The sequence below is a fragment of the Aphis gossypii genome, chromosome 2, assembly GCF_020184175.1.
Source record: "Aphis gossypii isolate Hap1 chromosome 2, ASM2018417v2, whole genome shotgun sequence".
NCBI lineage: Eukaryota > Metazoa > Arthropoda > Insecta > Hemiptera > Aphididae > Aphis > Aphis gossypii.
This window is the reverse complement of record NC_065531.1, coordinates 56,283,044-56,305,001: the sequence shown is the minus strand read 5'-3', so window position 1 is coordinate 56,305,001 and position 21,958 is coordinate 56,283,044. Positions and strand designations below refer to the sequence as shown.

The 21,958-nt window shown below is 27.3% G+C and overlaps 1 protein-coding gene across 1 annotated transcript; it reads left to right on the top strand.

The window, feature by feature from the left end:
* Positions 1-1,867: 1,867 nt before the first annotated feature.
* Positions 1,868-20,913, top strand: LOC114121888 (EF-hand domain-containing protein D2 homolog). Its single transcript, XM_027984385.2, has 4 exons — positions 1,868-2,484; positions 18,046-18,193; positions 20,133-20,267; positions 20,380-20,913. The coding sequence occupies exons 1-4, from the start codon at positions 2,270-2,272 to the stop codon at positions 20,509-20,511; spliced, it is 630 nt and encodes a 209-aa protein (XP_027840186.1). The 5' UTR covers positions 1,868-2,269; the 3' UTR covers positions 20,512-20,913.
* Positions 20,914-21,958: the final 1,045 nt, after the last annotated feature.

Genomic DNA, 21,958 nt, shown 5'->3' with positions numbered 1-21,958 from the left:
TGTGTTTATTTTATATATGTATAATGCATATGAGTAGCGAATAAAAACAAAATAATAACATGATGTAAAAAAATAATGTTTAAAAATATAAGAAAAATATGTTTGAAAAAAATGCCTAGGTATATAATATGATATTTTCGATTATTCTCAATATATAACCAGGCCACAGAATGGCCATATCATATAAAAAAAAAATAAAAGAATATATATACATGAATGGACCGCATTGTAAATACCATTATAGTATATAGATTATATAAAAAAACCATTTACGAACTTCGTTGATAATAGGTATTTCTATATACTAATATTTTTTACTACGTTTTGGGCATATATTATTGTACTTTTTTCTTAGTTTTTTAATTATACACGAATTAAAATTTGGGTTTTACGGTTATTATAAATTTTAATGTAAAAATCGATTACACTTTTTGATTTATTTTCATATATAAACGTATAATAATGTATGATTTTTAAAAGTTTAAGCATATTTATAATAAGCAGTTTTGGTTTATTTGGATATTATAAAATTATCATAATATTAGGTATGTTATAATATTTGCAGAATATAGGAACCGTTTCTTATTTCGTGTATAATTTCAATATAATAAAAATTTGAGAAACGCATAAAGGGTTTGAAAAATTAAATCCATAATATAAATACAAAATTGGAAATTTGTTTGTTAAAGTTGATGGAAATTAAAATATTAAATATGATACATTTTTATGTATTGGTATAATATGATAATTGTATAATATTAACCACAAGATTAGTTCTGTGAAACATAAATTCAAAATAATGCACCATAACTATACTTAGTTATTTAAGTTGAATATTCATCGATAATTAATTTAAATAATCAAATATCATGCATAAACGTATAATTAATTTATACGGATCGGTGTTCACCAATCTTTTTGACTGCGAGAGGGTTATGAAATCCGATCCGAGTATTCGACCACCCACTCGTATATATACCGATCAAAAAATATAAATATTTACATAGTGTTTCGGTGTTTGTTTGTCGTACGCATATTGTATATACAATGTATACATGAACCATTTATAGATTGGGGTGATCTGGAAACTTCCAATCGATAAACAACTTAATGTATTCATAAATTAAATGCATGTCGATGTCATTATATTATTATGGAGGTACTATATAGTTACATATTCTAAACTAAACTAGTAAGTTATAGTCTCGGCCGGAGAGGAAGAAAGCTGGAGGGAGATACTAACCGAACAAATTCCCGGATGAATTTCGCGCGCATAATAATAAATGGGTCAGTATAATCACATAAACATCAACACATCAAATTTTACGTTCTAAGTCGGTCAGGGATTTTTGGACCACCTAGGGTCCAAATAACGCAGCGCTTATACAAGTGCACGTATAATACGTTCAAAAACTGCAATGTTACAAAGCGATTTAATAGTGTTATGACTTTATGAGACGTATTTTTTTGAAACTATCGGTAAAAAAAACCTGGTCATCGGTTATTACTCATCAGTGCTTCTTGCGAGCGGCAATGATCGATACCACTCGCGTTACATAATAATGAATAATCTATGATGAAAAATATAGTAAATATTATACCTACGTAAAACATTCAATTGTGCGTGTAAATAATATTACTATTATGATTTATGATCATGCAGAACGGTATGTGATCATGTTTATATCATGACAATCGTTAAAAATTGACAAAATTTGACTTGGGCATGAACGACGGGGGCGGCAGTAGAGGGCGTACGCGAGAAAACCGTATCGACTGAGCGCGCGAGACGCCGCCGACACGAAACGCGCACGCGCACATAAATACGCGCCATACAGCAACCGGCGGCGCAAAAACGTTCGTGACGGGGCGAGTGAGCGGCGGACCACTACCACACACACGACCGGCGACCGGGCCGCTGAATGCCGATAAAATAAAACAATTTACACGGCGCACACTCGGCGCAATACTCCGCGAACGACCGTCGGACGTACAACACCGAGACAGTGCTCATCACGTCGGTTACGATTTTACGATCATTATTACGAATTTAATCGCACGACATTGGAAATACAATTTAATCCGTTATTTTGCATCGCGTTTCGTGATCATCGCCATAATATTATTACACCCGAGCGCCTAAAAACATTACGTAACACACCGGCCCTGTTCGTCTTGCGGCAGAGATTTACCGGACGATCGCCGACAGACCTTCTAGCTTTTCGTCGCCGTAATCTCCGTAATACGCTAGTAGAATTTGACCATCGCGATGGACAACGTTTCGGTTTCGTCGGGTTCCTCGTCCGCCGACGGTGACGAACTGTCGGCCGTGCTCAATCGCCGGCAGAAGATCAACGAGGCGCTGGAAGACGGAAAGCCGGTGCCACCTCAGTTCAACAGGCGGCCGTCCACTAAAAATGTGTACCTCGAGTTCAAGGAGTTTTCGCGCAAGCAGATCAACGAATACGAGGCGACTTTCAAAAAGTGAGTTTCTCTTATTAGTAATAAATGATAAAATAATAATTAAAAAATAATAAAAAATAATAGTTTATTGGTGCCCGTGACCAGGTACAAGTGTGTATTCGAATATACGACCATGTCCATTATACGTATATATTTAGTCATAATCCCAAGTATGTTTAAATACTCGCGTATACTTACACGCATTTATTATTGCGCAACTACGATATTATATATTTTATACGTCGTATTGTCTCTACGTTGCAGTTGGGGCGAGGGCGTTTTACCACCCCTCTCCGTCCTCCGCATCCCTTTCCGGTAAAGGGTTGTGGTAGTTGATAGTGATTAATATGTATTTTTTGTTGTTCGCACATACGAGCGCCTTTGATTGTCCGCAAATTTTGACAGTCACATAAGCCCGTGATTATTATATTTACACAGCCTAATATTTGTTATTAAATACGATATATTTATCTACCGCTCGTATCGGGTATAGCGAATCGAGATAGTCATTAGTCGTTACTTAAGTTATCGTTTTTGCGATTGCAGTACGCCGTTGAATGTTTGAAACAAGGTGTATTGATATCAATACACCTTGATTTGAAAATAACTTTCGAACGGTTTTTCGGAACGATTGCCGCAAACTGATTAGGTACCGCTCGAGTCTTTTCTAAACTGTAAACCAAAATCGTCGTAGCATAATATTATGTCTTATAAGTTATATACTTTTCATAATATTGTCTCAGCTCTTAGCATGATTATTGTTATTATTATTTACGTCTACTTAACGCACTGTTCGTTCCGTCATACATGATACAAACCAATATTAATTATTTATACTTCGACAACACGAACGATGCATGAACAATCATTATAAATTACAATATTGTATGTGTATACTGCAACGATAATCACGTACATCAGAGTATGTTCTATATTAAACTATTTTTTTGCAGTGTGTCCTAATGTTTCTAAAACACATTGTAATTTGTAACTATTAATGATGAAGTGTGTATTAACTATTAATAAGTAACCTATATAATATTGACTTTTTATGGTACTTTTATTTTACTGTTTTAAGTAATAATAACATTAATTATCTGTAGTTTGTTTTTTCGCTCGTATTTTTCTGACGCATCTACCATGTAAAATATTATTCCAATTTTTTTATTTCCTTGGAATTTATGAAATCATTAGGTAATTTAAAATAATTTTTATTCGTTTCTTAATCATCCTTGATGCAGTATTTCTATTTGGTGTGCCTAAATTAAATTTCCATAACTATTATTTAGTATAGAACAAAAATGTTTGAATAATAAATATACGATACACCTCTCATTAGGTACCTACTTTTAAAATTTAATTAGTGAAGGTTTTTAATTTACTATTTGAAAAATAAGAAAATTAAATACTTAAACATAACATAATATATACAATCAGTGTTCGTTGTTGTGCTGTGAATTGAAGCAAACCGAAATAAACTCAGAAGTTTTTTTTAAGAAAAAATTGCGTATTTAGGTTTAAAATAAAAGTCACGGTGTTAAAAAAATACCACTTACCATACTAATAAATTTAACCGTTAGAATTTTCTAACATTATTATTTTTTTCTTAATAACTGTTTAATTACTTTGCATAATATTTTACTACCTGCAGGATAAACGTGCGACTTAAGTATTTGATGTAATAAAAGGTTCAACGATGTAAACAATTTTTACTAAAATAAATCGTTAGACTTTAGTATTATTTATTTTTTTAATGTTTTCCGTATGAAACGTGTCTTATCAACTTATCTTTGCTAATGCTGTAGCTTAGACTAAATGGATTTAGTTTTAAAGTTTGCTCCTTTTCTAGTTCATATAAATGTTGAATTTACGAACATTTTTCAATTTTATGTTGCACACGTTTTACCATCGTTATGAAATTATTTAAATGTGATAATCTTAACTCTTAAATTTGTATTTACCAAAAGAGTTAATCACTATTTTGGTTGATAGTGAACATAGGCGGATGTTGAAATTAATCATAAAGTGAATGTTTTTGTTTACGTCAGAGCATATTATTTTTCTAATAGTTTCACTATATACATATACGTTTAATAATAATATATTCAAACGTGAAATCCACCGCGAGGACATAAAAATAATTTATTAATTAAATTTTATAAAGATATTTTCAATAGTAGGTAAGTAAATAAATAAAAACTAAAAAAGTGAAAATGGCGTTTTTGTATATTTTATATAATATACATTTAACCTTTATACTTATAATATTTTAGACAAACCAACATATATCTGTGTTTAATTTTATAAAATGTTTTTGATTATTTTATCAATATAATATTATTTATATTAAAAAAAAACATTTCTCCTACTTCAACTACCTCGGCACGACTATCGTGATTTTTTCTTGTCTAGCTTCTCTATTGACCGTTATAGACGAGCGCTCAGTTATTTCTCAAATCTCTCATAATGTCAATGCTGATATATATTTATTTTTTTAAACTCAAATTATAATGCATATAGGTATACTGTATACCTATTACTTATACTATTATTATTATATATATTACGACATTACGTCCGCCGTGAATGGTTATTTTCTATATAGTTGGTATTATACTATTATACAAAAGACTACTCGGTGGTAATTATTTCGATCATTAACCAATGCATTACCGACGACATTACTGCCTAATTGAACGTTAATATAACCAAAGTCGGCCTGCAAACAAAAAATGAAAGAAAAACGGTATCAAACGTAATTTTTTTTTATCGTTTATAAATTTAATAATATATTAATATATCGAGAATCATTAAACGTATTTTGATCGAGGTTATTGCACTCATAATCGTTCTATGTAATATGTATGTCATAATGTGTGTAAGTACCTATATAGTTTTTATGAAAGTATTGAAGAAAAAATTTTAAACCTTGAGAAATTGTGCACATCTGCGAATATTAATCCAATTCAAAAAATAGAAATAATAATAATAATAAAGAAACACTGAATTAACCGCATTTCCTGTACCAGGTTTCAGACATATTATAATCGCAAGTTCCACTAAACTCGTACATCGATACGCCTACGCAGTTGTCGTCACCAACATTGCAGACGTTATATTGTTATTATAATACTAATACGTAGGTACTGTGTTTTATTTTTGAAACTCTTAAGTTTATAATATAATATGCACTATACATGCGCACACGTGTATAGTGCAACAATGCTTGTTATGAGATTTTTTTTCATTTAACTCCAGCGGAGAAAAATAGAGAGAGAGAGGCTTCGTGTGATAACGTTTCGTTTAAATGCTTGTATTTCGCTTTGTCTATAATATTTATGGACCACATATGTAGCATGGGGGATCGACATTGTGTACATTTATATACTATAATACTACATAATATATTGTATACAGACAACCATGCCATGCTGTGGGGGCATGCGATTATGTTATACATTTATACATCTGTACACATTCATATACTTATATACTATAATATAATATATTATACTAATACTTAGACATTGTGTTTGATAAATATCTATGATACGAATATTATTATTTAAATAGATACTTACACCAAAAAGACTTATTTTATCTTTTTTCAGCCGGTAAAAATTGTTTGAAAGTTTCTAAATGTATAACCCTCATGGCTGGTGATGGATGATGTCGTGTTTTGTTGGAGGTTAAAAGGTAGTCCTGTGTCGATAAGACTACGATATATAATACCATATCTATATGAGTCGTATATTATATAATTATATTATAACTATAGTCTATGCTATAGACTTTTTTAGATTTTTTAAAAAGGTCATTAAATTAGTTGACACGCAAAATATAATAGTATAAAATAGTAGGTAATTATTATTATTATCAATCTATGATCTTTACTCACGAGTCGATTGAGTCGAATCACATTCGTATTTAATTTATTAATATTATCATTTTTATTATATTTTGGTATATGATATTAATAATTATGGTGGTGAGAGTGTGGAAATAATTTATTTTATTTTTGATGTTATTTAACCTAGGACGTGAGGAAACAATATTTTACTCGAGGAAACTAGAAAAACATAATTGTTGGGGAAGAAAATTTAATATTTGTTGAACTTAACACATTTCGTTTTTAGTAGGCTATGCAGTGTAAAATAGCAAAATACAATATTTGTATAATTGTATTTGGTTTTGGTTTATACAACATAGTATATATTTTCTATTGTATATTATACTATACAGTATGATGATTTATACTTTTATTGTTATATGATAGATCGTGTATAGTTAATTTCTTATATCTACTAGTCAATTTATAATCATTATTTACGCCGACTGCAATATTATAGTTATTCTTTGATATAGTCACTGAAATAAATATCACTTAATGAAATTCGTAAATCATATTTTAATATAGGAGTATAGAACAAAATTCTTTATTTTTTCTATCCAGTCCTTCGATAGCGCATTTTGAACTTGATATAATCTATAGATACTTTATAGTATGTATATGCATAATGCTTATTGCTTACTATATAAGTATTTATACCGATTACCATGTTGTCGGTTACTTACATACTGTGTAATATTATACCTTCTTAATTGCTTAAAAGAATAAGTATAATGCTTATTCTTTTAACTTTTAACTTTTAACATTAATTATGTTGAAAAATATGAAGTTTTATGGACATTTTTTTTTCTTAGTTTGAACTGTTTGAAATTACAACACAATAAAAATTTTTAAAAAAAATTATACTTTTTCTATTGTTTTAGTATATATTCAGAGTTAGGAAGTTTTAGTAAATACATATTTTTTTTTTTGGCAATAAAATTATAGAAGCTCAAAAATAAGATATAAATTTAATATATATATTAAATAATTTATTATTTATATTTATTATTTATGTATATATTTATACATTATTACGATTTCTAGTACTATTTTGCTAATTTTAAGTTTTAAGTGTTGTTTATAGGCTCGCGTATTTTGATGTAAAAAAATAAATAAACAATGGAACTCCTGTAAAGTATACAAATACGGAAACGAAAACATGTGTTTTGATTTTCACACAGCAGGTACGTTTAGGAATGATAATATAAATCGAATGGTGTTTGGAGACTAGTTTTTCAAACACACCCCAATTTTTACCTTAAGTGGGTCCACTACTTCGTTTGATCCATTATCTATATTTCAAATATTTAAGTTATAACTAATGAACTATTATTTTAAAACAAATTTTTTATACATCAAATTATTCGAAATTATTCTGCTTTAAAAAAAACTAGGTTTAAGTATTTCACGAACAAAGTACTACAAAATAATAATAGTGTTTACGCAATTTATATCGGCTCGAAGTCAAAATGAGGCGGATAATGTGCATATACGTACAATAACGGATAATCGAATATCATTACAGTGAATAGAGATTATTAATTTACGTCATCATAATATGTACAATTTATGTAGGTATTAGGTTGGTATATTGGGTATTGGCACGTCAAGTGTGTGTGCAAATTAGTGTATCGTAATGACGATATTATTATATTATCGTATATTTGTGTTGGGAAAATCAATATCGTTACCTTAACGTTTAATTTGTTTTGGTACGAATTCAAAAATAATAAGTATTTACCGCGAGCGAATAATACTTAATAACTATCGTCTATCGTCTTATCATCACTTTATATTATTGTTAAACATAAAATTGATGCTAACTATGTAAGTGCCATCGGTGCCTAGCCATTTTTCCGTTTTCCCACGTCATAAAAATTGATGCAGGATGATGGTATATCATGGTGGTTTGTAAAACATGATGGTGAAAAATTGGTTATAGGTACTGCTATCTATACTAATTGCATTTAATCTCAATATTCAGTGTTTTTATTATAATAAAATATATATGTAGAACCCATTTTCGCGATTTTGAAGTATTGAAAAAGTCTTAGTCACCTTCGCATCAAATTTATAGCAATATATGATTGGTTTTTCTATGTATAATATTATATGCATGACGTGTTAAACAAGTTTTATAATTTAATATAATAATATGTATAAAATATATAGTATGCACTTGCAGTATGTACTGAAGTCGCTCGTATAGTTGAAATTATATATCTCTTTTCTACGGAAACATGACGTGTCAGCTGTATTTACTGTAATATATAATAATCGTAGTCCATCGATTTTTGATTCATCATACATATAGAGCATTTCATAATATTATATATGTTATGTATTATTATAACTCTTGAACAAAACACGCAACTCCAATTTATTTCGCTCATGTAGGTCGAATCAACATTTTGGCGTAAACACGAAACCCAATCACACATCACATATCATATTCAGACGTATTAAAGAATTTCGTTCGATAAGTCTCAGTATTATTTATAGTGTCTCATATGATGCGGGGGCGTAGACGAATAAGCTATACTGCTACTTATATATAATTATATAAATAATCCATATTGTGTAGCGTGTAGAAACATAACGTATAATATATTATGTAAAGTCGATTTGGTGTACGGCTAATAGTGCGTCATCGGACTATAAAATATCCCTTTAAACCAGAAAGGGTACATTTTAACTAACTTACAATATGTACAGTCATAACGTTATACTTATTATAATTATACATGATGTATGATCTATTATTCATTATATCGCGTGCATTGATATTCGGGTTTACCTTGATCATTAATTAACCACTCAAATACAAAATATGATTAATCGCACACATGACACACACATTCAATAATATATAGATATATAAAAAATACACTTTATTTACACGTGTATTTGAACGGAATGACGTCATGGTCGCCGTTTAGTTTCCTTTCTTCTCTCGTTAAGATATTTAGGTATATACAAGTACAATGTAATAGAACGAGTAATAATATATATTATGTAAACACTATTTAGTTGATTTTCTATATATATATATTTATAATAGCCAATAAGTTCATATGTATTTTATAATGATCATTATACGTTAATTGTTGAGCATAGTGAAACTACATACGAATACCGGTAAAACCTTCTATTGCTGATGCATACGAATTCTGGGCTTTTACCAATTGATATTAATTTCTAAGATATTCAAAATAGTCCGGTCAACCTCCAAATGATTATTGTAGTTTGGGCTTTAACGAATGAGAAATGATATATCGGATTAAACTATTTATTATGGTAAAACTTAAAGTTCGAAATAAAACAAAATATCCAAATCAAATGTAATGAAGGTGAAATAAGTATTTAAAAAATAATTCTAATTTAATTTAATTTTAGTCTTAAATTTATTTTATAAATAATTAAATATAAATTTAAAAAAAACAATGTTATTTGAATAAATGCTATCGATGGTAAAAAATTATAAATTTGTTTATAAATGTTACAAAATGTAACAATGTTATGTATTTGACATTCATTATAAGATTTTTTAAATTATAAATTTAAATGTGAAAACTATATCATTTACGTATAATAATATTATACATTATATTATATTTATGATATGTAGGAATCGAATCGTATATTAAAATACAATAATGTGTTATATTAAGACATTTTTATATTATGGATAATACCTATTTATATATTTTTTTCGTTTTGCGCTTCTTCGTTTGTACGTGTGCGAGAATATGTGCATGTATACCGTTTATGTTACTGGCTTACGCTAGTGTATAAATTATTATATAATCACAATATTATTGTTCCTAGCGAAAACACCATTGCCGCGAACAATGGGTGAAAGGAAAAACAATAGCTATTAAAAAAAACTCGCTTCTTTGGAAACTGTTTTCCTAGTGCTCGTGTGAAATGGTTCGATACGAAAGCTGTCGGTTAATATTTGTATCTGTAATAGTAATGTATCATTACGTATTTATACGTGGATTTACGGATTTTGCATTTTCGCGGTCAATCAACGCGTTTACGATAATCACATTGTATAGTATACTATAATCTGTAGATATATTAATTATACCGATTCTTTATTTAACTAAACACCTCCGCTGACCTTCAAATCCGTTAAAAACAAACCACTGACCCGACCCATTTAGTATAATAATATATGTACATAAGTACTCAAGTAATACTATATCGTATCAATTCTGAATACAATAATATCAATTATTGTGATTAATTATCATACGTTTTTTTTCGAATTCATATCACGTATATTTATTCGTTTTAAATGATTAATATATCATTAAATATATTCTTCGATTATATAATAATTATTCAATTGCCAATTTAAAAATATTTATAGAAATACTTACCTTAGGTAGACTACCTTTATATTAACTACAATTATTCTTATATATAATAAGGTAATAAGTTTTTTAAGTTTATCTGGCATAACTGTTGCAGCTGATCTTTTGTGCAAACACTGAGTTTATATTGTAGGTATGTATTTTACGTAAGATGTATATAGATATATATGTTTAATAACCTTAGCGGAATTACGAATATTCCGTAATCTCCATAAAGCATTATCATGTGAACGCTAAATTCGCATTTTCGCGTTAAAACGAATAAATGAAAGGAAATTGAAGGTTAACTTGGAAACAAAACGTTATTATTGCATTTTATTTTAACTAATTTCATCGTTGAAAGCGAATTTCCTGTTAATTGTGTTTTCGTTTAAACGTACAAACACGGAAATTTATGCTAATGTCTGTAATACCTACGTATTATAATATACTTGTCCGACTACAAAATATACTTATTCTAGAGGACGAACCTTATTTCCAGTTTCACGTGTAGGTTTTACAAAAACATCTTATAGAAACGTAATAGAGCGCCGCGCCACTGCTATATACGGTACATACCAGCTGTTATGCATTTTTGTTTCATTATCAATTTAATAACATATTATATTTATATGTATAGGTGTGTTCGCGTTTGTACATTATGTGTACAAATTGCTCAACATTTTCTTGCGGCCTCTTATAAATGTTATACGAGTGGGATATGCATAATATAAAGTAGGTATTAGGTACCTACAGTAAAACTGCTTAATATTTCCAAGAGTCTTTTAGAGACAGATTTTTATCAGAATACGATTTTTATTCACTACGTATAGTTAGTATGTTATATTCATGAGTATAATACCAAATTGTTTATTTGGTACAGAATCCAAGAATTACAAGGAATCTCCTATTTTAAAATTTTACAAAATAATTATAATACAATATAAAAATAAACTACTTAGTATAATATACAAATATATATAGGAAATTATTTTATTGATTGATTGTATATACCTTTATAAACGGAATTATTTAATTTGTTTACGGATGCGAATCAGTTGATTGTTTAATTATGGCTTATTAGTCATAACTCATAATATTATACATATTTTATTTATTGCATGTATAGGTAGGTACATTCAAATTTAGAATCGAATATAATAATATTATTTTACGATTACCTACGTTTAAACATGGCATCTAAAAGCTATAGTCCAAATAGATAGTAATTTCTAATTAGTAATAATCAATTAAACGTTTATTTTATCTACGAGTGTTTATTTTTATAAGTCTAAAAATTGATAAATTGAAAGTCATTAATTTATACCTAATCATAATAATGAAAATTATTGTCAGATGATCTTATTATACATGTAATTTAATAATTTATTGTGTGAGTAATTACTATATTATAACTATATATAGTATATTCAATATACTATATTGTTACAGTTTATAACATTTTTGACTTGCATACAAATAAAGATAACATTTAGGTACCTAAAACATTATATGTTTTGTTCTTAAGAAGATGTCATCACGGTTTATTTTTTCTCTCCGACATATACTCATAACACAAAAAAAAATATGTTTTCATGCAACATTTCTTTTTTAGTTATTTGAGTTATCTTAAATAAAAATCACATATTAAAAAATTAAAGAGAATATTTTTGAGTGTATGATACATCGATTTGTCTAAATATTGTCTTTTATTACTCATTAAATTTATAAAATTTATTTTTTATTTTGAAAGTCCAATAAAAAATCAAATGACAATAAAATATAAAAATAATACTTAAAATGTTCAAAAATAATATTATCTTATGTATACGTTTTGTAATAGGTGATTAATATTCCAAGTGTACTCACAAAGTCACAAATCATAAAATAAAGATTTTATATGAATGCGCTTATCCATTTTAATCTTTCAGATGAAAGTGATAAAACATAAATATTACGCTAATATCTTCTTAATGTAAAAATGTTCAACAAAAACTCTTTTACTTTTAATAAATACTCATACCTACTTGATTTATCTAATGAAAACAAATAGTTTTTATTATACAATAATAATAATAATAATAAAAAGAATTAAACAAGTTGATCAGATCTTATAGTTCGTCACCTTATGATTTTAATAATTTTTATAAATGTTAAAACTTAGTTGATTTTAGTTATTATTACACAATATTATTCATGCACACATGCTACACTGTATTTATGCAATTTAAAAAATAAAATAAAAATTCATTAAAATATTGACGCATGCCATACACGTGGATACCTACTATAGTACTATAATATCATATTTTCTTATAGGCGCTTAACACTACAATGCAGAAAAAAATGTGCAATAATTTGTTATAAACACGGTAAACCTATATAGGTACTTGCTTTCTTTTAATGTTTGTATATATTTTATCTTAAATTAATGTTTTTATATTAACTTAGCTATACGTGATTTATATGCAAACATATATATGAATGCCAAATAGTATCGGTTTTGCACACACTAATTTGATAGATAAAAAAAACTGATATACATTTATCATTTACTTATAATATTAAAGAAAAAATATGTATAATTTAAAGAGTAAATGTACATGTCTTATTTAATAATAAAATAATAAAGTATTAAAATATGACTTAGCTTAAAGTTGAAATATTTCTTACTTAAATAAACAATCAAACATAAATATTATTGAATATTATATGTGTGAAACTTATTTGAATTCAAAGTATTTATGCTTCTTATAATTAATATTCTGATACAATTGCGTAACCGATAACTGATCATGAATATTGTTTTCGTAAAATAAAATTAATTATACATATAGGTACCAGTAGTTAATTTTTATGATTTTAATATATTTTTGAATTGCAAAAAAATTCATAAAAATTTATAAATTATCTTCTAGCTATTTTATTAATTTTTAAATTCGGTGACAATATTTTATTATAAATTAGTGTCGAGTGGTATAACAATCATTCGAATCGAAACTGTATAATATAATATATTGTCTAGCTATTACGAGTTCGATTTTTAGTTTATCTCATACTAAATGTATAGTAAAGATGTACGTTAAGTATTGTAGCCTCTAGGTAATAAATATATAAGTAGTTAGTACATTATGTAGGTAATTTATAATAATTAATATAATATTATATAGTTACTAACCTAATAGTTTACTAATTTTGAATTCTACTAAACATCTGATGTAATTTTTTTTTAAATTTTAAATCACAGTGGTCAATTAGAATATATCTTAAAATGTACATGACGAGTTCAGCAATCGTGTTTATGGTTTTTTAATTATTGAAAACAAGCGACAATAATTTATTAAGATATTTAAAAATATTTAATGCCTTTATTTATCAGCGCACGTATAAAAAAAGTTCTGTAATCATCTATTTTTTTTTTTAACAATAAATTAGGTATGTTGTCCATCAACCAATCGTTTTTGTCACTGATGAGGTAGCGCGTGACTGATCAAAATTAAAAAACCGATAAAAATATAAAATAATATGATACAAATATAATATAATATATAATATATATATTACCTCATAGAATTGAAAACATATATCATCAAATACTTATATCATTATGACAATGCCGCCAGAAGTTGGATGACGTACACCGATAAAATGTATTTTTAACGGTAAGACTATAAATAATCGTTTAAAAGAAAAAAAAAATTTCAACCATAACAATAATCGATATTCCAAGGTAACCATTTATACTCTTAGATAAAAAAACACCGTTGTGGCAGTATATAAGAAACACTTATATTGCATATTATACTGCATGCGGTGGTGATCATTTTCTGTATTTTTTTTTTATTTCACAGCCGTTTTAGAAAAAACCAATTATCAGTATAATATTGAATTAAGCTTGATTATATTACTTACCAGCGTGGTCAAATATAGAGTATGTAGAGAACATTTTTTTTTTAAACTTAATAAAGAACCCGAGTTTTTTGCAAATTGAGCTCTTTTATACTACGTACCAAATGCATATATAACATGTACATTGTATAATATATTTTATATAAGTTTCCTGGTGTCTTCCATATGTGGTCATGAATTCTTGTATAGGTATCTATTTATTTATATTTTTAATCGCCGGCGGATGTGTTCTTGAAACCCTAGCGACGGTGAGACGTATATTATATACCTATGTATAATATATAGTATGTTTAAGTGGCATTAAACTGTATAGGTATTATATACCTTAATATTATGCGCTATAATCGTATATACACCTGTGATCATAATATAGTTTTCAGTGTCAAAATACACGTAAATGTAATATACTAAAAATTATTATTTATTCTTTAGTATGTTATATATTCATATAAGCGTGGATTTGTTCTGTCGGGGGAGGGATAGAGGATGTCATTTTATTTTTTTGTTTTTTAAAGCTTGATTCTGTTTTTTGATTGCAACGGACAGCACCTTTTTTTCTTCTATACCCATATAATATGTAAATTGTAACCGCTATTACATATTATATACACTTATAATAGCATATTTTAATTACAATAAAAACTGTGATATAATAAATAGTTATAATGTATAGGTTATACAGTATAATATAGATAATGATTTATGTATTTGTAATTTGTGAAATCGTTAAAATATTAGTTATTAATTCACTCTATTTTATAATAAACAATCATCTCATTATTAATTTTATGAAATCAAAATATCAAATATATTTAAAATATTATGAATTGATAAATTTAACTATTAATATTAATAATAAATAATAATTATTATTTATTGATGATCAAAGTTATTCGTATAAGTACTGATAATAATATGCTTAATTGCAATAACTGCAGTTATTATAGAATTTAGCTAAACTATGTACCTAGTATTCAATTTGTTTATGTACTCGTATTAATAAAACTTTAATTACACATAGGAATAATTAAATTACGCTATAATTATTATTGTGTATAGTTATTGTTTTTACAAAATACGGTGGTTTTACATTTACTGCGGCCAGGTTCTTATCAAAAGATGAAAGTTCTCAGTACAAATTCATCCAGATCTTGAGGTTCTCTATAAAATTATAATTTTTAATATAATGAAGGTAGTCAGATACTTAGTTAGAACTAAATAAAGTTTGTATATACTTAGATACCTAAGTTGTTTTACAATTTATAGGCAATATAGGCATATTGATCAATCTCTAATAGTGTATCAGATTATATATAAGTATATAATAACGATTATAATGAATATAAATAATTATAAACTTCTAAGCCACCGAGTGTAATATGTGCTTCAGTTTTTTTTCTATTTTTTACGGTCACTCGACGTGTGCAGCGGAGAGATTGTTTTTGGTGCAACGACCGGAGACGGATGAGATTATGTTATTATTGTTATTATTATTATATTTTCATTAAGTGCGTGTAAAACGATGGAAATATAATATAATAACATACAGTAGATATAATCGGGTTTTAGCGACTGCACTGAGGTTTTAGACACTGAAAAAAAATATCCGAATAATGTGCATACTGTTCCGAAAATATACTACACCATTGTTTAACATTGATTATTACACAGTTTTATGACGTTGTTGCGCTGTCTTTACGAAACAGATTTCACGACGATATAGAGTAGATATTATCATAATGACGGCCCAATTGTGGTCATTGTTTTGTGATTGTCAGTGTTATGTCTGTATAGAAGGTGTACAAAATTAGAACATTTAAATAATAATACGTTTTCAAGGCAAAATTATATACCTAGGTATTTGATAACAGTATCAGAACGATAAATAGCGTTCAAACTTGTATTCAAGGAATAAACCAATTGATTAATAATAATAGGTACCTATAATAATTAGCATAGGTGCATATATTATGTGTGATAATATAAATACATTTTTTACTTGGTATATTTAGGAATTTATGATTTTTTTTTATTATTACTCAATATTCTTAGTATTTCAGTTCTATCCATTGATTAACAATTGTCATACATAAATGATGAATGTATTTAATTTGCCATTTTTTTTTTTTTGTTACGCCATTTACACCTGGTACCAGTTATGATGACGGATTTTCCGGGTTCATTGCAGAAAGTCGTTATAACCAATTTCTATATTTATTGTTGTTGTGTACACAATATGTAACTATAGACTAGTTACACTGTATGTACAAGGTAACTGATAGATACTTATATAAGTTTTGGACAAGATATTAGTTACCATACTTATAGCTTTGTACCTGCGTACAACTTTGTAAGTGTATTGTTATTACATAAAACAATATAGGTATACGAAAGTTTGGAAATCTTTCTCAGGACGTGTGAATGTTAATAGTTATTAATTATATTATCATATTATTTTGAAAAATAAAAACATCGCATTTTCGATTTCCACGCCACAATTCAATTAATTTTATGAACGATATATTAAAAAGAACTTAATGATAAATGTACTACTCTTACTATTTTTAGTATATTTTTTATTCAAAGATAATTTTACTTGAGGTGCCTACCTAAGTATAATTGATCGTAAGCGCTCATGATATATTTGTTATTAGTTATATATTTTATTTTACTTATATTCATGAAAAGGTTTGGAAACCATTTTTATTTTTCATATTTTCATTAAGATTGCAGATTTGTTGTTATTTCTTATTTGACCTTATTTAGACAATCACAACGCACAGTCAATATATAATAATATATAAATAAGTAAAAGCATCCGTGAACGTACCTATATATAGTATTTTATTACTCAATGCATAGTAGCTCATTGTGCTTCAAATTTAACATGAAAATACGTTAACTCTAAATTCATAAATCAGACCGATTATTATAAATAGCTGATCTGTAACAAATTTTGTTATTAATTTTTTTCTATCCGTTAACAATAATACTATAGTTTCTAAAAAATATGTCTAGTTGTCAGATTTTTTTTTGTCATGATAACAATTGATTATAAAAACAATTATTAAATTACTATAAATAAATAGAGTGATCCGCAATTATAACGAAAAATCACAGCAAGAATAGTAAGATTAATTAAGTATATACCTATATATATATAGTATATTAATTCTACCTGCACTGAAGAATAATCATTGGCGTAACTAGACCGGATTAATTGACGGTCGAATAGGGCGCTGAAACAATACCAAAAAATTTTCACATTTAATTCTAGAAAGATGAAAAATAAAATATTAAAAGCAAAAATAATTACGGATTAACTATAGTGTCCTCGATTATCTGAGTTTTTTTTATACATTTTCACATATTGTAAATATATATATTGATTTTAAAAGATGTTTCTTGACCTTTGTTTAGATTTGATACCGGTAAAGATGGATACTTAGACTTGGGAGAGTTGAAACGGATGATGGAAAAGCTGGGTGTTCCACAAACTCATCTGGCGCTCAAAGCCATGATCAAGGAAGTTGATGAAGACGGTGACGATAAGATAAGTTTTCGAGAAGTACGTATATTATTATATTATAAATAATATATATATATATAAATTCCTATAGTACACGTCATATACACTTATAACTCATAAGTAACAACTTATAGTGTGTGCATTATTATCCATGTTAGCTTTTCAAATATTTTAAAGATGTATACAACTAAGAAATATGATTTATACATCTCAAATATAATAGCCATGATTGTATAAATGTATATTATGATATATAGCTCATAATAAATTTAATATACTTGTAAAGTATTTAACTTTTAATGATTTCATATATTGAAATTTTTAGAAAATATCACAATTATTTGTTATAATAAGTTAGAATGATATTTGATAAGGAACTTTAACTGATCCGTTTGAGGATATGTATGTATGAGCAGTGAGCACTAGAGCATGCCCAAAAGACGTTTCTAGCCGTAGACACGTCTACAGTAGAGCGATATCCGTAAATAACATAATACTATCGAACACACGACACGTTTTTATAATAATTTTATTATATAAAGATTAAAATATGCGCTTGAAAAATAAATACAAAGAATTTAATAAAACGCGAGAACGTTAATTTCTCTGTTCTATAATACACACAATATATGATTATTATTTACTATACCTCCATTCTTTTAACTTTTTTGTCTGTATAAACTTTCCCATATTGTATATTATATCTTATAAATATTATTCTATACGTAAACATTTTGCTTTCGGTTAATAATTTAAAACGAAGAATTAAGTAGTATTTTATTTGAAAGTAATAGTAAAATAAAAACACATAAAACATTCATAAATATTATCTGTTGCATAATATACTTTTATACGAATACCTAATTCCTATCTAAATGTTTAGGTAGGTATATATATGTGTTTGTTTCTTTTCTTTTTGTACTGTGTATATTTTGTGTATACACGTTGTAATTTTCTTCTCTATGACACGACAACAATAATGATCTATCGTAACAATCGTATATAGTAACTATACCTACCTATCTAAAAAATGCAATGTATATATATATTTAAGAGTTTATGAAATTTGGACGTTTTTTAAAACTTTCTCCATGGACGCAGTTTGTTCGAGTTCTGTTGGCATATAATTTATGTATTATATGACGTATTGCGCAGTATTTAAGTAAATATTATCAGATGAGGGTGGTAAAAAATAAAAAATATTGTGATTAAAGAATTTACTCTCTCTGCGCTTATTATCTAGTACCGACATGGTAACATATTATGTATATGAATGTAATATGACGTGTACCCGTACACTTAACGTATACCTTTTCATCAGAATTAATCCAATACAAAGTTAAAAATTAAAATCACCGACCATCGCTGTATGATTTGCTAATTTACCATTTAAAATAACTGTAATGATTGTAATCCTGCAAACACGTACCTAATCCCTTCATTCATTGACATTATTTAGGGATCCATGTTAAAAATATTTGTGTAAATATAATTCTAAACATTTTTGAAAATAAAGAAATGTAATATGCTTGTGGACGTGTGGTTGAATATTTTAGAAAAAAAAAAATATTGTATATTTATAATTATGCATCTTTAAGCCGATTTAGTGTAGACGATTTCATAACCCAGAATACGTATATATTTTATATATATTGTGAGTGTTAAGCGTTTTGTATAATTTATTACCGTGTTATAAATATATATGAATAATTACAATAATCATAGATCATATTATAACAATCACATTATCTATATAATGTAGGTACAATTCAAATTAAAGGTGATACAGTTGCAGAATTTATTTTATTTTCACCAAAGTTCCGCGTTAGAAGAGCTATTCCGATTTCCGACAATTTATGTTATAATATATTACATATCTTAACCTACTTATTGCGCATGGTGTTGTATAAATACTATAAATAAAAACATATTATATCGATTATTATGTCATAATTTTTTCGCGTTTGTTTGTGTACAGTTTTTGCTGATCTACCGCAAAGCGTACGACGGTTCGTTGCCCCTGGACTGCGGCCTCAACGAGCTGGCCCGACTGACGGAAATCAACGTTGACGAAGTCGGCGTGATCGGCGCCAAAGAGTTTTTCGAGGCCAAGGTATAAAACGTCCAAACAGTTTTGTGTACACAATAAACTATATACGTTTGATTATAATTATTATTATTGTTCGTTGCCGTTGTGTTAAAATGCGTTCCGGTTGTTTTCGCAGATCGAGTATCAAGGCATAGCGAACCGGTTCGAGTACGAACTACGGCAGGAGATGGAAGAGAAGAAACGAACAGAGGACGAGATGTCCAAACGGAAAATCGCGTTTAAGGAGAAAACTGCCATTTTTCAATAACTCCTTCGGGAATATACCATTTCTCCCCCCCCTCCCGATCGATTTTCCTATTTAACTACCCTCGCGGGGACGATTGTGTTAATACCTAACCTATATATTATTATTATTATTATGTAATATATATTTTTGATGTAAAGGATTAATTTTTTATACTTAATCATCATTATTTATTATTTGAAAACTCACTACACCTATGCCTATATTATAATTTATGTATTAAGTACAATGGATTATTCTCCGAAATTGTTTAGGAAAATTGTTTTTTTTTTTTTATTATTATTATTATAATTTCTGTCGTAATATTATTGTATAATTTTGTTTTGTAAATGTTTATTTATACGATTTACGCCTATAACTGAATTTTAAATAAATTGTAAAATATGTAAGTATAACCTACAATAATCGCGTTATTTTTAAAGCTGACGATATATTATGCATATACTATATACTAAATCTACATAACTATAATAATATGTGTTTTAAACAGCATTAATTGGTTTTACATGTGATTATGCTATAAAATTACGTAAACAAACAATTAACAGTTACCTATAGTAATATACCGGTATAACTTCCAAGTACCGTATGCATAACTATATAAATTCATTAATCTGTGTGATAATATGTAACAGCGTATTGCTATATTATAGTTTACAGGTATTACTAAAGAATTCTACATGAAAAAAATTCGATGATATCGCAATAACTAGGTGTATAAACAATTTAATCAGAAAAAAATATAGAAATAAAAAAGAATGGATAAATAGCTTTTTTGGAAGATTATGTGTGAAAATGTATCATATTATATACGTAATATAGGAACGGGATATTCGGCTTTGACTACTTTGGCGTGAGATATTTGTTCATAAAAGATAAGACTTTATATAATATATGGTTTACAATACAATCTGATGAATTAGCAATATTTTATGGGGTATGGAGGGGGTCGAATGATTTTCGACCTATTTGTCTAAAACATAATATCATAACAATTTGTTTTTTGGAATTTGGGTGAGGGGCGCACAGCAACAATTTTCAGCTCTATACTTATTTTAGATTTTGAGCGGAATGAAAAATTGATAACCAATTTTTAAATGAACATTTATGGTTTATGAATATATATTATTTATGATATTTTTTGTATCTGTGTTCACGAATGATACCTAATGGAAAACAATTGTTAGTTCTTTGAAATAATTTAGGTTTCTGATAAGGTGAATAGGATCTAGTTGGTACTTTTGAGAGGTAAATATTTTCAACATTTTTAAAATAATCAAAAATAAAACAATAAAACAATTTATAAAAATGTTCAATTTTTATAGCTAAGGCTAAAAAAATTAATAAAAGGTTTCGCCATTATAGTAGTAATTACTAAATTTCATAAGAATTTGAAATATATACAAACATTTTTTTTTAGTGATATTTTAAGTTACAATCTTGACAAAAT

Coding starts and splice junctions, on each gene's coding strand:
- LOC114121888 (XM_027984385.2), top strand. CDS start 2,270: ATGGACAACGTTTCGGTTTCGTCGGGTTCCTCGTCCGCCGACGGTGAC. Junction 2,485..18,045: donor TACGAGGCGACTTTCAAAAA/GTGAGTTTCTCT, acceptor ACCTTTGTTTAG/ATTTGATACCGGTAAAGATG. Junction 18,194..20,132: donor ATAAGATAAGTTTTCGAGAA/GTACGTATATTA, acceptor GTTTGTGTACAG/TTTTTGCTGATCTACCGCAA.